The 21,727-nt window shown below is 46.6% G+C and overlaps 1 protein-coding gene across 12 annotated transcripts in view; it reads left to right on the top strand.

Moving 5' to 3' along the window:
* SH3KBP1 (SH3 domain containing kinase binding protein 1) overlaps positions 1 to 21,727 on the top strand; it is a 340,925-nt gene that overhangs the window by 241,090 nt on the left and 78,108 nt on the right. For all 12 annotated transcript variants that reach the window (XR_007132781.1, XM_047764118.1, XM_047764112.1 and 9 more), the window contains one exon: positions 20,711 to 20,818. Coding sequence is in view for 11 of the 12 variants with exons in the window: in XM_047764118.1 (XP_047620074.1) it covers positions 20,711 to 20,818 (108 nt within the window). In the remaining variant the exon portion in view is untranslated. The remainder of the gene's footprint in view (positions 1 to 20,710; positions 20,819 to 21,727) is intronic.

Raw genomic sequence — 21,727 nt, 5'->3', positions numbered from 1 at the left:
CTTGGAGCCAGCTGCACATCTGCATGGCCCTGTCCCAGCAGGGCTAACCGGGAAGGTGGCGGGTGGCAGGTAGCATCCTTGACCGGAGAGCCCACCCTCCACAGCAGCCCTGGCTGGAAAGCTCTGTGTCCTGAGGTATCCAAGAAGGGGCGTTCCAAAGGCAGGTCGTGCCTCGTAGGCAGAAAAGCCTTAACGGATGTTTACTGTTCAGATGAAAGACAGGTGGCGTGCCTGAGAGAAGTTTGCCTGTCTTGTTTAGGCTAAGAAGTTTGGACGATTGGATTACCACTACAGGCAGAGCCCTGTAAACATCAGTGTAAAGGGACCCAGCTGGACAGCGCCTGGACCATGTACCGCTGATGCTTTTGTGCAGTGGCGCGCACCACGTGGGTGGTTGAAAGAGCCATTCTTTAAGTAATTCCTAGGGTATGTGGTCTTGTCTCTCAAGTATAAGGTTTTTAATGATGGTCAGATATGACGAAAAGCTGAGCAGTCTATAGCCTCTGCAAAGGTGCGTTTATTTTTGTATCCAGATGGGTGGCAAGCGATGTGGTATTCCCTTAGCACGTGTGACTGGACGATCTTCATGGCTTCCTGCACCATGTTCATGCAGGGCTGGCAAGCATTGACAGGGTGGAGGCTGCCAAGAAAGGGGTGAGACAATAAGGGGTCAGGGTAGCCCTAGGTCCTGCTGCCTCTGGCCATGACTGAGAGGGAAGAGACCACGGTGGTGCCTGTCGCCCATGGCCGCGCCCAAGGGTGTCCATAAGTGATTGGTAGGATTTATACCTTTATCATCAAGGACAGTTGCCTTTAAGAAATGGCTGTGGAGATCGTGGATTTTAAGAGCCTGAGCCACAGGTGTCAGGCAGTGAGTGACCCCAGAGGTTAAAGAGCTTGCCAGTTATTTTAGGGCAAAAGCTTGGCGCTCTACTAGACAATGCTAGGGCACCTTTCTAGAAGAGCGGACTGTTCCCTGCTTTGCTGATGGCCCAAGAACTTGTCCTGCCTTTTGCCTATAGAATATTCCCCTTTAAACTTACTTCAAAACGTCTTTGTAGGTATTGGAGGTGGCTGGAGGGAATCAGAGGAGGGGAAACACTGCCTTTCCCATTCATTCCTTTCTGCCCAGGAGGGGGAGCGGTTCTTTCTTGGTCCCCCTCCCCTTACGAGCCCCCTCCAGGCTGCTTTCTTAGGCACCACACGCTTCCTTTTTTTTTTTTTTTTTTTCCCACTGTACAGCAAGGGGGTCAGGTTATCCTTACATGTATACATTACAATTACATTTTTCCCCCAGCCTTTCTTCTGTTGCAACATGAGTATCTAGACAAAGTTCTCAATGCTATTCAGCAGGATCTCCTTGTAAATCTATTTTAAGTTGTGTCTGATAAGCCCAAGCTCCCGATCCCTCCCACTCCCTCCCCCTCCCATCAGGCAGCCACAAGTCTCTTCTCCAAGTCCATGATTTTCTTTTCTGAGGAGATGTTCATTTGTGCTGGATATTAGATTCCAGTTATAAGTGATATCATATGGTATTTGTCTTTGTCTTTCTGGCTCATTTCACTCAGTATGAGATTCTCTAGCTCCATCCATGTTGCTGCAAATGGCATTATGTCATTCTTTTTTATGGCTGAGTAGTATTCCATTGTGTATATATACCACATCTTCCGAATCCAATCATGTGTTCCTGTTTTAAATCCGACCCTTAACCAAATACATTGAGTATGTGTAAAGCGTGACACAAATGCTTTGATAAATGGCACCAATGTCTGGTTTTACCACCACAGGGAAAGGGATGGAACACTCTTCTCCTGTGATGATGAAGTGACGAGAGGATTAAATAACTGCCATTCTTTGCAGTGGCGGGGTCGGGGGGGAGGGGCGGGCTCACTTTCCTGTTTTTGCTTTCAGGAGTGACTCCTTTTTAATGGAAAACAAGATGTATAATAATATTTGCTGAGGTTCTGGTAAAAGGAAAAAATCACCATGGATGGTCTCTTATCCAAACACATCTATTTCTTCCTTCACATCTTATATTCCGGCCCCTGTCCTCTGATTATGTGTGATAACACCTCCATCCCGATGGTTTCATTCCTCCCTTCCAGCCTCGGGTAAAAGGAATTGGAATCTTCTGAGGCGCTTACTTAGTTAGAGAGGGTCCCATCCACGCAACAGGAAGAAAGGAACGGGTGGCTGTGGAAAGCTGCTTTCAGGAGTGTCCCGGGACTTGCATCTGATTTCCCTGGTCCCCTAGCGGCACGTGTTTAGAATCACTCTGGATACTGTGAAGCAGCTTACAGGGAGGACGATGGCATTGCAGAGCCAGCTCAGGGCATCCTCACTGCCGCCTTGGCCCCTTGACCTGGCTCGCAGGCTAATCGTGCCCTCAGGCCAGAGCACCCACGTCATTTTGACACTCGTTCTGCCGTGCCCCACCCCTGAGCCCAGTGGCACCAGCACCTAAGGATTCTGCCTTCCTGGCCCCTGCCCCCAAGCCAGGCCCAGGCTGGTCTGCACCTCCCTGGGCCTCCTCCCTCCTCCTTTCTCCAGCACCTTCTCCAGCACCTGCCCTGGAGGAGAGTCCTGAGATGGCCAACGGAGGGAGGCTTCCCCCAGCTCGTTTCACCCTGCTTCATCCCCAGCACCCTGGCCCCTTCGTTTTATCGGCCCATAACAGCGCTCTGCTCACGCAACCCCTGCGCTCCCGCAAAGCCCTTGAGTAACTTTCCCCTCTTTCGCTGTGAGATCCCGTCCATATCCAGGCACTCGTGTGTGGCCAGGTGGTCTGACTGCAGTCTGACTTCCTGGCCTTCTTCACGTCACTGCTCTCGCATGAACCCTTCCAGGCTGCCCCCTTCCTGCTTCGGCCTCCTCTTGAACTTGACCCAGACCGTTTTCCTCGTGCCTGGGGTGCCCTCTGCCTGCCCACTTAGCCAGTTTTCCATAGCCAACAGTTCAGTCTTGGAGTTCCCATTGTGGCTCACCAGTTACAAACCTAATATCCATGAGGACGTGGGTTCGATCCCTGGCCTCGCCAGTGGGTTAAGGATCCAGCGTTGCCAGTGAGCTGTGGGGTAGGTCGCAGACGAGGCTCGGATCTGGTGTTGCTGTGGTTGTGGCGTAGGCCAGTGGCTGTAGCTGCGATTCAACCCCTAGCCTGGGAACTTCTGTATGCCACAGGTGTGGCCCTAAAAAGACAGACAGACAGACACACACACACACACACACACACACACACACACACACACAAAATACAGTCAATCTTAACTTATGCTGCATCATATGCTTGGGCCCATTTTGAGCTTGTTGCTTTTCGAAAGTCCCTTAGGCTCCATCATTTGTTTTTATTATTTTATATGATCTGTGACATCGGGTCTCTTGTACTCTTGTACCTGTGCAGATTTTGATTTTTATTCCTGTGAAATATCTGCCAGTCTTGGTCTGGCATTCCAGTTTGTCGCAAGTGGCATGTTAAAATGACAAGTGCCGCAGGGGCTCCCAGCTCAGAGACACCAGGGTTTGAGTCCCAGTGCCCCCAGTTCTGGCTGTGTGTCTGGGGGGCATGTCATTTAACCTCTCTGAGCCTCAGTTTCCTCCACCTTAAAGCCTCCCTCACAGGGCTATGTGAGGATTTATTAAGAGCTGTGTATAAAGGGCATCTTGCAGGGAGGGGCCTGTCAGTGGTACGTGTAACCCTAGGAACAGTCAGCTCAATTTCACTCTTTCTCTGACTTTGGAAACGGGAATGCAGGGGCTCTTGTGGGTGGGCCCAGTTTGCTGCTGGGGCCGGAATGCCATGATATAACTTGTTAGCAGTGGTGAGAAATATACCTAAGATAGGTAAGACTTCTCAATGGGTGAGAATTTGCCATGGGTGAGACTTCAGCAAGCATTTGGAAAGAAATCATTCCATAAATGTTGTGCCTGCTGAAAGAGGGGAAGATGGTCCGAGCCTGTCAAATCCTGCTTTACAGACAAGTCTGACTCCTGCTCTGAATTTAGGGATCGCCCAGAAGTTCGTTTAGAATGACCGTGTGCTTTTCACAATGCACAGGGAGTCATTTCGCCATGGTTTGTCTCATGTGCATTTTGACATGCTTCTTCAATGTATTCTGAGTTGAGATGAACGTCCAGAATTGCTCGTCTCTAAATTCGATGGCTTCTGTGGTAGAGGTTCGCGATGTACCCCCAAATTCTGGTGGCGGTTTCGTTTTTAGAGTCAGTTAAGGTGGTTTCCCTTTGCCCTGCTTTTCTGAGCTGTGGCAGGAGTCACAGGGCAGGCGCTGCCCTCATTTTGAGCCCTAGATTGTCACTTCATATAGCTTTCTAGAGAAGGAGTCAAACACCTTTAGCGGGTGCCCATAAGCCCCCCTCAGTTCCCAAAATAACAGGCAAGGCCCGAACTGTTCGTGTGTGTCCCTGGAAACTAGGATGAAATGTGGCAACCTGAATGGTTTGTTTGTTTAGTTTATTTATAAAGAATTCTTGTGGATGTGGGAACATTTCCATGGGTGCAGAATGCACCTGTGTTTAGCTTTTATTTCCCGTCACTCAAAAATAGCTCCTTCGTCTGCGTTCCTGCCGCCCCCATCCCTGCCTTCCTGATTGGTGCTCAGAGCTTGATGGAAAGGGTTCAGAAGCCTCCGGCTCTGCTTTCCAACCAGAGAACCTTCCTGGAGAAGGCCCGAGCAGCCTGGTGGGGTCGGCGGGGCTCAGGTGTGATGGCAGCACCATTGCAGGACGCTCCTTGCTCCGGCCACGGCCACTCGGGGGCAGAGCGAGCCCAGCTGCGGAGAGAGGGACCACGTCCCTGCCCTTGGCCGACAGCCTACTGGCCTTGAAGCAGCGGCCCTTTCCGCCCAGCCCCCAGTAACCTGGGAGGAGGGCTTCCCACGTGACCCCTTTGTAAACAAACGTCTTCGATATTTCTTATCAAGAGGCTCCCCGAGGGGCCGTTTCTGGGACCCTTAATAAAGCAGCCAGAACCCCCCTGTGTCTTCACGGTTAAAAGCCTATTTGACATCATCACGATAAACACGGAGCAAGGTGATACTTTGATTGAAGTCACGGAGGGGCGGGTTGGAGGGATGGAGAAGGAGGCAGCCTTGAGGTTCAGGGGAGAGAATGTGTGTGCCTCCAGAGCAAGTGAGAGCCCAGCAGAGTGACTAAAGGTAGAGGCACTACCCAAAACTACCAGCCAGGAATTATGCCCTTTCTTAGGGACGTGTCAAGCCGGAGACCCCAAATACCTCGACCGGCTGAATCCTAACCCACCAGCTTCCTCCATCTCTCTCTCCATGTGTTCTTGTCCCTCCTTTCCCAGTTGAGCATTTAACTCAACAATAGCTGCTGGGCCTGCAGGACCACAGCTTCCCAGCGCAGGACCCTGCGCAGCCACTGGCAGCAACAGCCCAGGACTTGTCGGCACCCTCCTTTCCTCCCGGGTCTCTCCCGAGCACATCCTCACAGCAGCCCTGGGAATTAGGCAGGACCATGGCTGTTCCGCCTAGATGACCAAAGAGGAACGGAGGTCCAGAGCCCAGAAGTGACTTGCCCGAGGGACTTACAGCACACCTGCGGCAGAACCCGGGCAAAGGCGTCTCCTGACCCTGAACGTGGGGCCCGGCAGGGCTGGACCGCCCTGTTTCCTGTGGGGCTGTCGGATGCTTGCAGTGGGTGGGGCTGGATTCCTCCCAGAGGTGACTCTTATCTACTTACTGAGGCCCGTGTGGTTGCTGGCTAGACCTAGGGCGAGTGCCTGTGGGGTTTCCTTTCTCAATGCATGACAGTACCGTTATTTTATCACGATAACAGTATTACCACACCATGCGTGCAACCGTCTGTTCCAGACATTTTGGTGTCTGTGTCTCTGATCTCTTGGGATCAGGCTCAGCCAGGGCTTTCTGATTCCATCATCACCTCTACTGAAAGAGAATGACAGCGGCAGAGGAAGGCATGAGCTCAGGGCTAACCTTGGTTCTTTTTTGCGCCCAGAGCCCTCCTCTCTCACTTTTTTCTTCTGCTTTCTCCCCACGCCCAGCCTGTTTTTCCTTCTTCTTTTCTTCTGGCCCCAGGTGGACACTTAGTTTTCTGCTTGCTATCATCATGAAAAAAGAAAAAAGAAGAAAGAGCGAGAGAAAAGGAGGGAAGGGAAGGAGGGAGGAAGAGAAGGAGAGGAAGGGAGGGAGAAAGGCAGGTGTTCTGAGCTCCTTCCCAAGTCATTCTGTGACTATATGTCCTTTTGTTTGTGCTAATGTTTATTTTCCCTTCCTGCCTCCGTCCTGTTAATTCATTAATTGAAACATTTATTCATGAGAAAAATGCTTCTAGACTTTCTTGCCTCTCGCCCCACAGGAAGTATGGATGGTTCCTCAAAGAGAAGCAGCTTTAGGAATCGAAAGAAATACCCTCAGCTTGGTGGGAGAAAGCCGATCAGCTAAACAGATTGCTGGCCTTGACCCTTCCTCTCGGAACCGCTGAAGCTTTTAGCTGAGCTAGAGTGTAGGATTAAATGCGGTTCCAGGGGTGAGGAGTAAATGAGCAGGTGTCACCCTGAAAATGATGACACGCTGACAGACCCATTAGAAGGACGTGTTTTATGAGTGAATGGAGAAGTTAAACATACGTCTGGGATCATCTGGGTTTACACACATTTGAAAAATGTCGGCGTTCAGCAAATGAGGCATTTATGTCGTAGGATATATTTCTTGCAGTATAGCCTGTCTTGTTAGACTGCATATGTCCTTACTGGCGACAGCAGTCACAATATATCTCCTCCTCGGAGCATTAGAAATCCCAAGGAATGCAGTCGGCTGCTGTTTTGTCTTCCTCTTTAATCTGGCCCCCGGGAGTGGTGGGAAGATTGCTGACACCAGAAGTGCATTTGATCAAAACTCTTGCTCCTAAGCTCCTTCACCATCACAGAGACACAGTTTTAAATGAGATGAGGATGGTAAAATAAGACTTGGGGTGGGAGAGAATTTCCCTTTAGTGCCTCGGTAGGCAGTCAAAAAGAGTGCCCCCCCCACCCCCGCCAAATGCTGACGATTGGAGATGGCTCATAGACCGACGAGTCTGCAGTTGATGCAGATTCTCAGCTTTCTGTGCCTCCTCAAACTATCTCAGACTGTCAAAAGGGACCCTGTGTTTGTTCGCTCTAATTGTCATCTCTCTCCCGAGTGCTGTGCTTTAATGGCAAGGACATTAGGAACCCTTGCCACAGCATCTTGGGCTACTCTTTTTCCTGCAGCACACAGAAAGATGTGCAGGTGGCTTCAGGAACTAGAGAAATTCTTTCTCTTTTCTATTTCCGCCCTTTCTATTTGTGTCGCTCTGAGAGGGCTGTTGTGAGGATTAAGGGAGATGTTGTGGCCGAAAGTGCTTTAGAAATATGAAAGTTAAATTATAGTTATTGCTATGATAAGTTATGATAGGAAGAAGATAAGACACCGATAGCCATGGCCTTGGAGTTCTTTCATGGTAGATTGAGGTCTCCTGAAATTCAAGTCAGCACTTCCCCTGAAATTCCCCCTGCATTATTTATTTTAACTTTTCTTAGGATGAAAGTAATTTATTACAGTTGCGTAGCCCCTGTCTTATTAAAGTATCCCAAGGCTCTTTACAGTCACATTTGCACTTTACTAAAATATGCTTTTCTGGAGTTTCCATTGTAGCTCAGCGGAAATGAATCTGACCAGCATCCATGAGGACGCAGGTTCAATCCCTGGCCTCACTCAGTAGGTTAAGGATCCGCCGTTGCCGTGAGCTGTGGTGTAGGTCGCAGACGCGGTTTGGATCTGAAGTTGCTGTGGCTTGGTCGTAGGCTGGCAGTTGTAGCTCTGATCAGACCCCTAGCCTGGGAACCTCCATATGCCTCGGGTGCGGCCCTAAGAAATAAAATAAAATACACTTTTCAGAGATGGAAAGTGTCATGGGATGTACTTTTAAGTAATTCTTTAAAAGTATGTAAGTAATACTCTTGGAGAATAAATGAGAACAAAACGGGTAAATATAATTAAAGTCAAAATCACTCGTGACCTCACCACCTTCAGATACCCCTCTTAGTGTTTGAGATATATTGTGACACACACACACACACACACACACACACACACACACACGCATGCATGCAATTACAATTCAAAATACAAACAAGATCATATCACACACACTCTTTTGTAGCCCCCTTCGCCACCAGTATCTCACGCCTATCTGGGGCAGTGTGGTTGAGTGCTTCCTTAGCCTCCTAATGTATGGAGTACCACAGTCCTGTTTAACATTTGGCTTGTTTCTGGGTTTTTCCCTATTTTAGATCATGTTGCACCCAGGCATCACCTTGTTTGTAAATCCCTGTGTACATAATTCTTTCTGCGACTTTCTGCTACTTGTGTAACCTTGGGCAAGCTGCTCAGTCTTTCTGAGCCTTGGTTTCCACATCTGTGAAATGGGCATGATAACAGTACCTACCTCCTGAGGTTCGAAAGTTTCAGTGAGTTAAAGAAGGCCAAGCACTTAGCATGCCGGGCTCATAGTAAGTTCTGTATAAATGTTAGCGGTTGTTATTATTTCCTGATGGTGCATCGCTAAGTCTCTTGCTGCCTCCGTGCCTTTTCAAGGCATTTAAGTGGCGTTCTGAAAGATGGTACCCATTTAGTCTCCCCCGCCAGCAGCGCGTGAGAATGTTTCCCTTTCCTTGTCATCCAGGAATATCATCATTCTTCCTAATCTCTGCTAATCTGATGGATGTTTGCATTTTTTAAAATGATTATTCAAGTTGAAAATTGTATGTGTCATTTTCCAATTGATTTTTATAAAAAGACCTTATATTCATGACATTAACCTGTCATCTTTCACATTACAAATGTTTTTTTCTTGGTTTATGACTCATAGAGATATTTAAGAAAATGTCATTAAAAATAAATAGCTTTTAGAATTAGAATTTCCCCATTTTATGCCTAACTGCATAGTGCAGTAAAATTCATCCTTTTAAGAATAGTTTTACTTCAGGCTTTTCTATCTTAGGCCTAGTTAGAAAGGGTAGCTAGCTATTAAATGCATTCCTTTTCTGCCCTCCTTAGGGCTTTCAGAGGTTCTATTTAAAGCTTCTACCGTACAGTATTTTTTTTTATATAGCAGCATTCAGAGAACCCCAGAGATTCTGCACGGATGTATACAGGGATCCTTATCCTCTAGACCAGGGCTTGGCAAACTTTTCCTGTGAAGGGTCAGAAAGTAAATATTTTATATTTTATGGTCTATACAGTATCTATCTCAATTCTGAAAAGCAGTCATAGGTGTCAATGAATGAGTGCGGCTGAATGCCAATAAAACTTTATTTGTAGGGGTTCCCATTGTGGCTTAGTGGTTAACGAATCGGACTAGCATCCGTGAGGACCCAGGTTCGATCCCTGGCCTCGCTCAGTGGGTTAAGGATCCAGCATTGCTGTGAGCTGTGATGTAGGTTGCAGATGCGGCTTGGATCCTGCGTTGCTGTGGCTCTGGCGTAGGCTGGCAGCTGTAGCTCTGATTTGACCCCTAGCCTGAGAACTTGCATAGGCCACAAGTGTGACCCTAAAAAGCAAAAAAAAAAAAAACCCCAAAACAAAAAAACCACCTTTATTCGTGGACACTTAAATTTGAATTTCCTATCATTGCCATATTCCTTGAAATATTAGTCTTTTTTTTTTTTTTTGTCCTTTTAGGGCCGCGCAAGCAGCATTTGGAGGTTCCCAGCCTAGGGGTCAAATTCAGAGCTGCAGCTGCCAGCCTACACCACAGCCTCAGCAACACCAGATCCTTAACCCACTGAGTGAGGCCAGGGATCAAACCTGCATCTTCATGGATACCAGTCAGGATCGTTAACTGCTGAGCCACAATAGGATGTCCAGTCTTTTGATTTTTAAAAACCATTTGAAAATGTAAAAAACTCTCCTTCACGTCAGCGCTTTAGAAATAGGTAGCAGACCATTTGGCCCTTGGACTGTACTTTACTGGCCCTTAAAATAGAGTATTTAGAAACAGACCCATACATATACAGCCAAGTAATTTTCAACAAAGATGCAAAGAAAATTTAGGAAAGAGAGGATAATCTTTTCAAGAAATGGTATTGGTACAATTGAACATCCATAGGCCAAAAAAAAAAAAAAAAAGAACCCTAATCTATATTTATTTTATGCCAGAATTAACTCAAAATGGACCACAAATCTTCATTTAAGACAAAAAGTTATTTATAAAAACATGGGAGAAAAAAAGCTGTTAGAGAATGGCACCAAAAGCACAGTCCATGAAGAAAAACCTACTGCATGGAACTTTGTCAAAATTAAAAAACTTTTTTCCGCTGCAGAGATACTGTTGACAGAATATTATTGGTTGGTCTGTTTTTCTTCCAAGGCCATGTGAGCCCCAGTGTTTAGTGAATAATAATTGCATGAATTTCAAGGCCCTTGTCTTTGGTCTGAGTCTTCCTGGAAATACACTTTGTACTGCAAGATCTTGAATCTCCCATAGCAGAGCCTTTCCCTTCCCCCCACCACCGTACCCTGATTCCCCCTTATCCCCAAAGGTGGCAAACTAATGTCGCCATACTGCACCAGTCAGGCCTGACTCAGCTGAGCTGCCTCAGGACCAAGCTTTCACCTGGGAATTGTATTTTTCACTCACTGCTCAGGCCTGGAAGCTAAAATTTGCTGTATATAAAAAGACTCCAAACAAATTTTTATGCCAAGGAATAAATTTTCCTAATAGAAACGCTTAGGAGAAACATAGATTTGTCTCGCGGAAAAAAAGGGAGATAGAAGGTGAGAATTTACCAGTTGCTGCTGCAAATGGCTTGGATGTTCTTGACCTTCATCGTGACCATGGCCACGCCCTTTGTTTCCTGTTCCTTCCTGGTGCTTATTTGTGAAATGAAGACTCCCCCGCCCTCACCCAAACAGCCTTTTTTGTGTCTCTTAGAGGTGGTATAAGAGCTAAGAACATCTCCTAATGCATAATAAAAGATGCTTTATAAACACCAGTGTCTTTGTAATGAAGCACAATTTTTTATTACATCTAGTATCCTCTTAATGAAAGAAAAGCATGTATTTGGATTGGGAATCAGTATCGTTCTCTAAACACAAGTGAAAATGAAAACTGAGCTGTAGGATGCCTAGAGAGAAATTATGCCCTCAGCCAAAAGCTTTGTATGAGCTGAAGGCGCCATTAGAAACAGCTTCTAGAATTGAGTAGTAAGTGGTCCTCTCAATAGAAATGATGTTAACAGGTAGAAAATGAGAAGTTTTTATGGAAAAATACTCTTACATAATTTGACATGCTTGGTTATATGTAAATGGACAAAATGCAAAAGTGCTACCTTGAGGATTTGTGTTTTGTGTGTATGGCTTGTTCACGTGCCCTCCGCCGTCATATGTTAATATTTCTGATCATTCTTTTTTGGCCGCACGCAGGGCACGTGGAAATTTCTGGGCCAGGGATCAATCCCAAGACACAGCAGTGACAACGCCAAATCGCTAGGCCACCAGGGAATTCCCTCTCTGATCATTCTTAAAACCAGGTTTCAGAGGAAAGGCCCTCTTTGCAAACGGCTTTTCTCATGGTTACTATTAGGAAAAAAACGGCTGAAAGCATAAACATTTCCTGCAACTTAAGATTGTATAAGCTGCAAATCAATAATGAACTCAGTAAGCAGTTCTTGTGTATCTGTTGTGACAAACTATACAGCTATGTCCCATAGCTCCAGGAGATGCCCAAAGTGACTGATGACCCTGGAGTTGGGCCAGTATGGCAGCATCTGTCGGGTGCCGCTCCCTGTCAAGGCTCCAGATAGAAGCATCTTTTTCTTAGAGGGAAACACTCTGTGAACACTGAGGCCTTTGGGCTTCTGCTCTGGGTTGTCTCCTATTAAAGTCCCCTCGGCCCTTCCTACGTCCTGCCTGCCTGCCTTTCTTCAGGCCCGTGAAAGCTCTGTTCTCTTTCTGGGGACTGAGATTTGGTTGCAGCTTTTCTTCTCATTTCTTAGTGACATCTGGACTCAAAGGTTACTTCTGTAGCATTTCCTAACCAGTGGGCCCTGAGCGGGTTATATAATAGGACAGTGACCCCCTCAGCTCTCCTGGATGCATGCAGAGGGCCTTAGGTGGGGAGATCCACCACAACCCACCCCCAGATCGAAGGCCTCTAACCATCAGGCCCCCTGTAGCATGTCTTCAAAATATTATCACTTTGTGGATGTGCCCTTATCTGGAAAATGTTGGGTGGCACTAACTTACTGCATATATTTAACTTTTCCGTATAAAGATGTTTAACACTGACTCTTCTTTTCCTCAGGGAACATTCCACCTTCCTTGTTAGCAAATGATATATATGACTAGCAAGGGAAGCTCCAGGATAATTAAAAGCCCTTGTATGTATCTTCATTTCAGAAATTCTTTCTCTAGGACTCCTTTTGGGACTTGGCCCTTGAAATAGCTCAGACTTTTAAAGATAGAGCTTAAAGTTTTATTCTATCTGGAATAAAACAAATTCATTCCAATTAAAGAAACAATCTTTTCCAGTGAGAGTATAACGTCTGGTTGTGGCCATGGTGGAGTAAAGGGTATTAGACTTACCCTCCTGCCATAGACAACTTTAAAATTGGACAAAATACACGAACCAGCTTTTTTTTAGGCATCAGACAATGCATAAGGATGTGATCCTTAAGAGAAGGAAAGCATTAAAGTGAGTTCCACAGCAACCCTGGCTTTTTGCCTGGGGGCACTTTCTAAATTGCTGCACTGGGCACCAGAGCCCAAACACAGAGCTCATTGCCTAGAGGAAACAGAGATTGTGACTCAGGGCTGCCAAGGTGGTTGGAATTTTCAGGGCAGGGAATTGCAGAGAAGCCAGCAGTGCCAAGAAAGAACTGAAGTCTCTATGTAGAGAGGTCCCTTGAATCTTTGTCTAGATACTAAGCTGTGCATCAATAGGGCAAGCCTCTACCAGGCAGAAAATAAATACGGGGACGGGGGCGTGCGAGTGGGCTGTGAGCTGAGTGGATATCCCAGAGATCACCATCGGTGAGAGATGCTGGAGTTCTGGCCAAGCGGAATAGAAAGACTTTGCTCGACACACTTGGCATCCAGTTGACAATCCAGAAAAGTCAGCCGTGGGAATAGCGCTACCCCAGACCCACCCTAAATGAACCCTAAAACCAAGCTGATCTGCAAGTGACACGCCCACCATAATGAAACTCCACACTCTTGCAAGGAAGACAACACAATTCAGTCCCTCAACAATGTGGCGTGCGTGGTTGGTGGGAACGTACAGTCACAAATTCCCAGATGTATGCAGATGGAAGAAAACTCGAGGTATGATATGGTGAGCTTGTACAAGACATGGGGTCACTTCTGGTAGTCCTCAGGCATCAATGCATGCTTCAGTTATGGAATCAATATCGACATGATCAAAAGGAAGCTCAGTTACTATTTTTTTGTGTGTTGCTCAGCCAATTGTTTGTTACCAGTTATTCAGTATGTAAAACAAAAAAGTCAGAAGTTAGCATAGCAAAGCATCTAAGTTATTGCTCAACACAAAGTTGGAATTTTCTTTTTATTTTTACAAGTAGATGCTTTCTTTTTTGGTCACACCCTCTCAAATCAGTGAATGACTGCCTAATCCTCACTCATCCGGGATGTTGGCATTTGGACTGTGACATTTTCTTGAGTGGGCTTGTCCTTGGGGCAGTCCCCTTGGCTGCTGTCATTAACTCTGGTCTTCCAGGTATTTCTTCTGATGCTGAGAGAGACCCTAGTTCTCTTTTTTCTGGTCCCTCATAACACGTGGTGTTGATGATCCTGCTGGAGTAACTGACTTATGGGATGTTGGAAATTTGGAGCAGAAATCCCAGCCATGCAGAATAATTGCATCTCTTGGGGGAGGAGTTAACAAGCAGAGGCAGAGCTGAATGCTCCTGGGCTCCAGCTTCCGTGGGGCTTCCTCTCAACAGCCCCCCTGAAGCTCCATGCAGGAGGCATTCATTAGTAGATATTAAACAGCACTTTTCATACTGCCGGTGAGATGCTGAGGGTGTGATGCCCTCTTGGGGCACTCAGGCTCACTTGACAGCCACACTGAAAGCGTACAACCCTCACGTTCTCCTCGAATGATATTTCAGTCGTCAGAGAAGGTCGTGAACAACAGCCACACTGAATGATTCCTGCAAAATCGGTACTAGGAAGTGTGGCGACAGCTGACCACCAGGAGAGGGGACCAAGCAGAGTGCCTTTCTTTTTCATGCGGACCTTTCTTTTTCTGGTGAATCCATTTTCATCTTTTCATGTGGGGGCTTGATACAGTGATTCCGGGGCTGTACGTTCCTGTCCAAACTCAAAGAGGACACGGATGATGTCTGAGAAAATGTGACCTACCTCTTGAAGGTACTTTTTAAGCTGTTACCACAGTTACGAACAAATAATAAAGTCAGTACAGACCAACAGGTGAGCCTGATTTTATAGATGGCGCTTTCTTGTATAGTTAATCTAGACCTGCCTCCGCCTCATTCAACTTGACCTCACTTCTGATGTTTGAAAATTGAGAGAAGTAGATGAGTAGTCTGGAGGGAGACCGGGCCATCCATCAGTTCATCCATTTGGCTGACAGATATTCATAATCAGAACTTGCCAGGCACAATATGGTAGGCGTTTGGTGGATGCAGAGGTATAAAGATAAGACCCTTTGTTTTCAAGGAGCTTACCATTGTTGAGAGCCTCGATGCTCGAAGTGTGGTCCAGCAGCACTGGCAGCACCTGGGAACCTGTTTGAACTGCTGAATTTCTGACCAGCCCCAGACCTGTTGAATTGGACTTGACATATTCACAAGATCCCTGCTATATGTGGATAGTATGCACATTAGCATTTGAGAAGCACTGGTCTGAGTCATTGGTTCTCAGTCAGCAGGTTGGAAGGACCTAGGGACCTTTAGAAAGCACTGATTTCTCGGTCTCACCCCCCAGGAATTGTGACTTAATTGGTGTGGGACGTAGCCCCAAGTGATTCTCAAATAGGCACCCAGCTTTGAGAGAGACGCTGGTCTAAGATGTGCTTTGCACTCTTGACAAAATGGAGCCCCAAATGAAGTGTGGCCAGATTTTACAATTTACAAGCCAGATGGCAAGTTTATCTTCTTTTTTCTTTCTTTTTTTTTTTTTTAAGGGCCGCACCAGCAGCATATGGAGGTTCCCAGGCTAAGGGGTCCAATCGGAGCTGTTGCTGCCAGCCTGCGCCACAGCAACGCCAGATCCGAGCCACATCTGCAGCCTACACCACAGCTCACGGCAACGCTAGATCCTTAACCCACTGAGCGAGGCCAGGGATCAAACCCGCAACTTCATGGTTCCCAGTCGGATTTGTTTCTGCTGGGCCACAATGGGAACTCTGCAAGTTTATCTCTTTTAAAGATCCAAGGTGCCTAGATGAGAGACAGACACAGCCGAGTCGCGCCGACAGGTTGGATGTCAGGGAGTGGTTCTCAGATGGTCCCTGACATGAGAGCCATGTGAAGTGGTGGAGTGCTCCTGCCACACTCCCCAGGGCCCCTCTAGCAGGATGGAGCAAATTAAGGCATGACATTGAGACACTGAGGTCTGGGCCAGCCTCCCTCCTCAGACACACCCTGGGCCCTCCAAGTGTGTGAGCTGCTGCCAAGGGGTTTCACTGGATGACGGCTCTGAGTCACATGACAGATGCATGTGTGCTTAATTAAGACGCTTTCCTAGCCTTGTGATCCCTCAGCATCTCTGGGACCCGCCCCTAGAATCATAGTAATGACAACCAGCAGCAGCAGCAATTGTGTTGCTCTTTATACTCCAAACATCTTTTCCTGTGCATCAAGAAACTGAGACCCGGAGTTTTTACCACTAGGGACCACTTGAGTCTCAGAGAGCCCAAGTTCACTCTCTTCCTCCTTTCTCTGCGATATCTTGGCTCACCTGAGATAATGCAGACATAGAGGTTGGAAGACAGCACACCTGAGGCTCTGTGTATTCATTCCTTAAACAGAAACAGCATCATTTGCATTTCGTAAGGAACAACTCTATTTTACTCAGATACCTGCCTGGTGATGAGGCATAGAGAAACCACTCTGACAACTGAATCATAGAAGAGTGAACATTCTAGTTCAGAAATAGAATTCTTTCCATACTCTTTGACTCGTGATAAGGGTCGAGGTCTACTTTCCTCTGCTTGCATGCGAATAGATCTTATTTGTAATCATCAGCGTTCTGGCAGCTTTCATCCACATGCTGATCTTTTCTGCTTGCCCGCTGCAAATTCCCACCTCATTTAAAGACCGTCCCCTCACCTGCACGAACTGCCCTTTCCTCATCCTTATTGGAACCTCAGAATCCACTAGAGTGGCTGTCATGTTGGGTCATGCTAGTTAGGCCTGCGGTGTAGTTATTAATAGTATCCTTGGTTTAGAAATACATTCCATGGTCACTCTAAAATCTTCCAGCATTTTGACCACACAGCCTTTCTCCTCGGTGCTCAGCTACGGCCTCTTTCCTGCCCTTACCCACCTCCTGCCTTGGGGACATCCCCTCCACCCTGATGACATTCTGGCCTCAGAAGTCGTTGACCTCCAGTTTTGCCCCGTCACCCATGGGTGCCGTCTTGCCTCACCCCTCACATCCCTGGCTCTTTGGCGGAGGTTGGTTGGGAGCCTCCTGGGAACCAGGCATTGCCTTCGCTATAAGTGCCCATTCTTGAATATTCTTTTCCAGGACTCCAGCTACCCACTCTCCCTCCTCCCTGCTTTCACATTTGGTCATCCCACCCTTCGCCTTTCCCATTGTCTTGATTCTCGCCCTTGTTCTGCCCTTTCTCTTGGTCCCACTTGTTTTCAGTCCAGCCTAGGACTCCAGCCGGTGTTTCTGTGCCATATTGATCCACCGCGTCTGCCTCTCCCACTAGGCTCTGAGCTAGGCAGCCCCAGAAGGACACGATGATTTTCTTTTTTCCCCTGAATTCCTCTCCTGTCCTGCACGTTTTAGGTCCTCATTAAATAAATTGAATCAACTGCTCTTTTACACTTAGGGAAGCAGAGCCCTCATAGAAATAATTCTCTCTTCATCTCTGCCACCAAAAGCCGGGTTCTTTTGTCTGGTTTGTTGAAGAGGACTTATTTTCCCTTCTCATTTTACTGTCAAAATTTTTCCTGTTTCCCTTAAATTAGCTTCTCTTGCTAGGGGGGAAAAAAGTCTCACTTCTCTAAATCTCTGTCCCACTTGAGGCATCTTGACCCTGCGGCTATTTTCTGTCCTGCAGCAGACTCCCTTTTCACTTTCCTTAGTCTTCTATGTCACAAGGGCAGTTTTCTTTTTCGAAGGTACTTAATCTCATCTATGAGCCTTGTACTTGTTCTTATACCAGTCGGAACAATTAGACATATTGTGTTCTACCTTCATGCTTTTCCTCTTTTACCTCGAATCCTGCAATGATTAGCACTGTTAATGTTTTCTTTAAAAAGCAGAACATAAATGAGCCATCCGAGCTAGTCACCACTGATGGGAAGTGTCATAAATATAATGTCATCTGCACTGTTTTCCCCTGTAGGCGTCTGTAAGTTCTAAAGTTAAGCTGGATAGGCTTTTGCTTATTAAAATTTTCTTGCTTGTTTTTCTCACGGATGAAGCAGAAGGCTTCATTGCAGTGGTTCTGGGGTTACTGCTTGCATAAGGGTAATGGGTAACATGGATTTGTACCATTTAGAAAGTTTGAAAGAAAGCCTTTTTAAAAATACAGCACTAAACAATATTTGAGTGCCTTGTATGGACATAGTTCTGTATCGCATGATCTGAAATGGATGTGGAGAGCAGTGCTCACAGAAGCAAACCCTTCACACATGAAAAGATTTAAGATTATTTGTAAAGCTGTTAATGATTCCTCGGTACCGGAACTCTCGGTGGAGATCTGTTGTCAAAAAAGGACCTTGTAGGAGTCCCCTTTGTGGCTCGGTTGTTAACGAACCCCACTAGGATCCATGAGCATGCAGCTTCGATCCCTGGCCTCGCTCAGTGAGTTAAGGATCCGGCGTTGCTGTGAGCTATGGTATAGGTCGCAGATGCAGCTCGGATCTGGCGTTGCTGTGGCTTGGTCGTAGGCCGGCAGCTACAGCTCCAATTCAACCCCTAGCCTGGCAACCTCCATATGCCATGAGTGCAGCCTTGAAATGGCAAAAAATAAAAAGAGGACGTGTGTGTGCACGCACACGTGTGTGTTTCACACACATCTCTAGGCTCCCTGGAATTAGGGATCATGTTCTTTTGCATGTTTAATGTTTGGTGCCTACAGAATGAACTTAAATATATTTTAGATTTAATAGATATTTGTTGAATGGAATGTCGTGAAATGCAGATTAACACAGTTCTCAGTGTTAGGGAAAAGATAAAGGTTTCATTAGTCACTTTCCTAAATGTGATCTTCAAGTTGAGTTTTGAAGATGAGAAGGATGTGTCCAAAAAAAAAAAGGAGGAAAAAAATTATGCCAGGTATTTCCTCAGAAACAGGCTGTTTGAACGACTTAATTTCTAAGGATTAGGAGTAAAGAAATTCCACCTGAACTCCTTCGTAAGTTTTCCCACTGTTGTTGATGACATGATAGTTTCTCAGGGTTGGAAGAACCTCAGAAGCCATCACATTCTGCCACCACCACCCCTGTTTGTGAATCTCTTTCTTTAGGGACAGATGCTAGATTGTTGAGGAGGTGATATGATGTGAGCAGGACCGGAATACTTCCATGATTTCTCATTGTCATTTTCCAAGAAAGACAAGCATTCTTTTATGTTGTAACCCTTTTGAACCTGGCTTTGTACTGGGTAGATCTGAACTTTGATGCTTCAAGTGTTAGTGTTGGCTGGGGCTGGAACTTACAGTATGATCAAGGACCCTTTTCCCAATCCCACGTTCTCTTCTAAAGGGTCACTCTGTCCTGGTGACAGATTCCACTGGGGGAAGAGAAAGTGATGAGGTGAACCCTATGTTAACGTAGGCAGAATCCTCACAGGTTGAGGTAGAGGCCATCTCGCCCTGTAGTAATGCAGTCTTGGACTGCAGAAGATCACAGAAGTCGGGTTAGAAAGTCTTCATTGATGCCACAAATACTTATTTTATCAGTTATGGTCCAGTGGGCGGGGGTGTAATGGTAACACACTCAGATGTGTTTCTCACTTTGCTGGAATGGATGCTCTAGCAAGGCACACGTGAGTCACATAAGCCATGGCCCACTAGGGCCGTATCGCCAGGCCCCGGGCCACCTGCACATCTACTTCTTGAGCCCTCCCGGCCCCTTCCCCAACCCCACTGTTCTTGTGGAAGACCATGAGTGTGTCTCCATAGGCCCTGAGCAGGAATTGCTCACTTGCTTGAACATTTATTTTAAAGGTCCTCTGTGTTACCAGCATTTTTTTTTTTTTTTTGGAAAGCCTTCACTCATTTCAGGCTTTAGCTGGAAGCTGTTGATCAGAGCCTCAGAATTGGGTTTTTGCTCAAGAATGTATACTTAACAGTGCTGTGTGTATTGTACATACACTGGGAAGGAAGAAGTGCCTGAGTGAAGAGGTTTACAGCAGGCTAGATGCATCTGGGATTGGGTTCGGTTAGAAATGGAATTGGACCCACAGGGCAAATCCAAGATGTATTACCAAACTAGAGCAAATCAAACTTCCAACCCGTAGGACACGGGGAAAACTGGAAGTGGTTCTGTGGCATGAGACTGAGGACCTGGACAAACCGTGAGGCCATGAGGCTCAGGATGGACCTTTGCCAAGGCTGAGCTCTCTCACTCTCCCTAGCACTTGGCCCAGAGTAGGTGCTCAGTGCACGTTGGGCAGATGAATGAACAGAATCGAGATTATTCAAAAGCAAGCAGTTTTGATCTGGAAGAATGAATAAATGTATTCATGCATTTAGTAAGCAAACATTCAGTTCTGTAAAGTGGGGGAAGAGCTTTTCGTGATGACAGCTGTGCCCCATCAGCTTGGAAAGGAGAAGGTACATTAATGAGCTTACATAGGTTGTGATTTTTCTTATGCTTGGGTGACTGTCGCAAAGCCCTTCTTAATTTCGACAAGCTTTGTGACAGGCTAATCAAAGAGAACACTTGTGCATGTCATGTTTTCTAAACCGCTTTGGCAGTTAATGAAATAATTTTATTTCAGTAAAATTAAAATGAAGAAAATACACATTCTCCTATCTTGGAGGGGGGGAAAAAGATCTTACTGATCCAGTGCATCTAAAAGCAGCCCTGGAGTTCCTGTCGTGGCTCAGAGGTTAACGAACCCCGATTACCATCTTTGAGGACTCGGGTTCGATCCCTGGCCTTGCTCAGTGGGTTAAGGATCCGGCATTGCCATGAGCTGTGGTGTAGGCCGGCAGCTACAGCTCTGATTGGACCCCTAGCCTGGGAACCTCCATATGCTGCGGGTGCGGCCCTAAAAAGACAATAAATAAATAAATAAATAAATAAAAGTAGCCCTGAGTTTTGAGTCATTGCTGGCAGCTCTAGCACACTTAAGCTTGTTTTCCCATCTGACTTTGGGGTTTGTGCTGATTTCGTCTTAGTAACCATTGATGGTGGTGGCCTCAAGGACAAGGCCTCCGTTCTCTAGAAAGGATGTCAGACCTCTCCGTAGGGTGCTTATGGACCCCGTTTCTCACACTCCATTCTCCTCTTTCCCAGGACTGCATCGACGTAGGCTGGTGGGAAGGAGAGCTCAACGGCAGACGAGGCGTGTTCCCTGATAACTTCGTGAAGTTACTTCCACCCGACTTTGAAAAGGAGGGGAATGTAAGTTTCCATGGCTTGAATCTCAGTAAGCCACGTGCTGTCACAGTTGTGGTTTCTGAGACGGGGCTTGGAACGTGGGGTGGGGGAAGTTGATGGTTGAAGAGCCCTGGCGTTTTAGTTTGGACCCAAGTTCTGAGCCCTTGGCTGCCCCATCCCTGGAGTGTATGAACAAGTCCACTGACTTCCGCAAGCCTCCGTTTCCTCATCAGTGAGCCTTATTCTAGGGTTGTTACATGAATAAACAAGATAATGTGTGAGAAGCATTTGGTGCAGTACCTGGCACCCAAATAAATGGCAAGAACATTGGGTGTTCCATTGGTAAGTGGAAGGCCTGCATCCTGCATAGCATGTCCTTGGGGTGGTGAAGCGGCCACTATTATGGAAGTGGCTGCAAAGCACATTGTTAAGCTGAGGATGCAGAGTGAAGCCTGCTAATCTTCCTAACTCGTGTGTGTGTGTGTGTGTATGGGCATGCATGTGTATACATGTCCATATACGTACAAACATACACACACTCACACACATACACACCTATACACCTCTGATCCGTGCTTTCTTTCTTTGTGGGATCCCGGTTTATAATGCTGTGGTTTAAATGAACCAGTCCATCTTTGTTTGCCTCACTCCAGGTATATTGTTTCTCTGATGATGATGATGTAACAAGACCTTTCAACAAGTTAGAAGCACTTTACATCCTAAAGGGGAAGTTATTTGGTCTTTTCCAACCTGTTCTGTACCTCAGGGCTCTTTGCTCAGGCTTTCACATGACTTCTGCCCACCTGTCCCCATCTGCACTCTCTTCATGCCCATGGGGGCTTTACTGCTGGACCGTGAACCTGACCTTGACCCATCGTCATTCCCACGGAGTAGAGGTTTAGGAAAGGTAGCTGCAATACTTGTGGACTGGTT

This window comes from Phacochoerus africanus, chromosome X (genome assembly GCF_016906955.1).
Source record: "Phacochoerus africanus isolate WHEZ1 chromosome X, ROS_Pafr_v1, whole genome shotgun sequence".
Lineage (NCBI taxonomy): Eukaryota > Metazoa > Chordata > Mammalia > Artiodactyla > Suidae > Phacochoerus > Phacochoerus africanus.
Note: the sequence above shows the minus strand (reverse complement) of the source record. Positions and strands in the feature narration are given on the sequence as shown.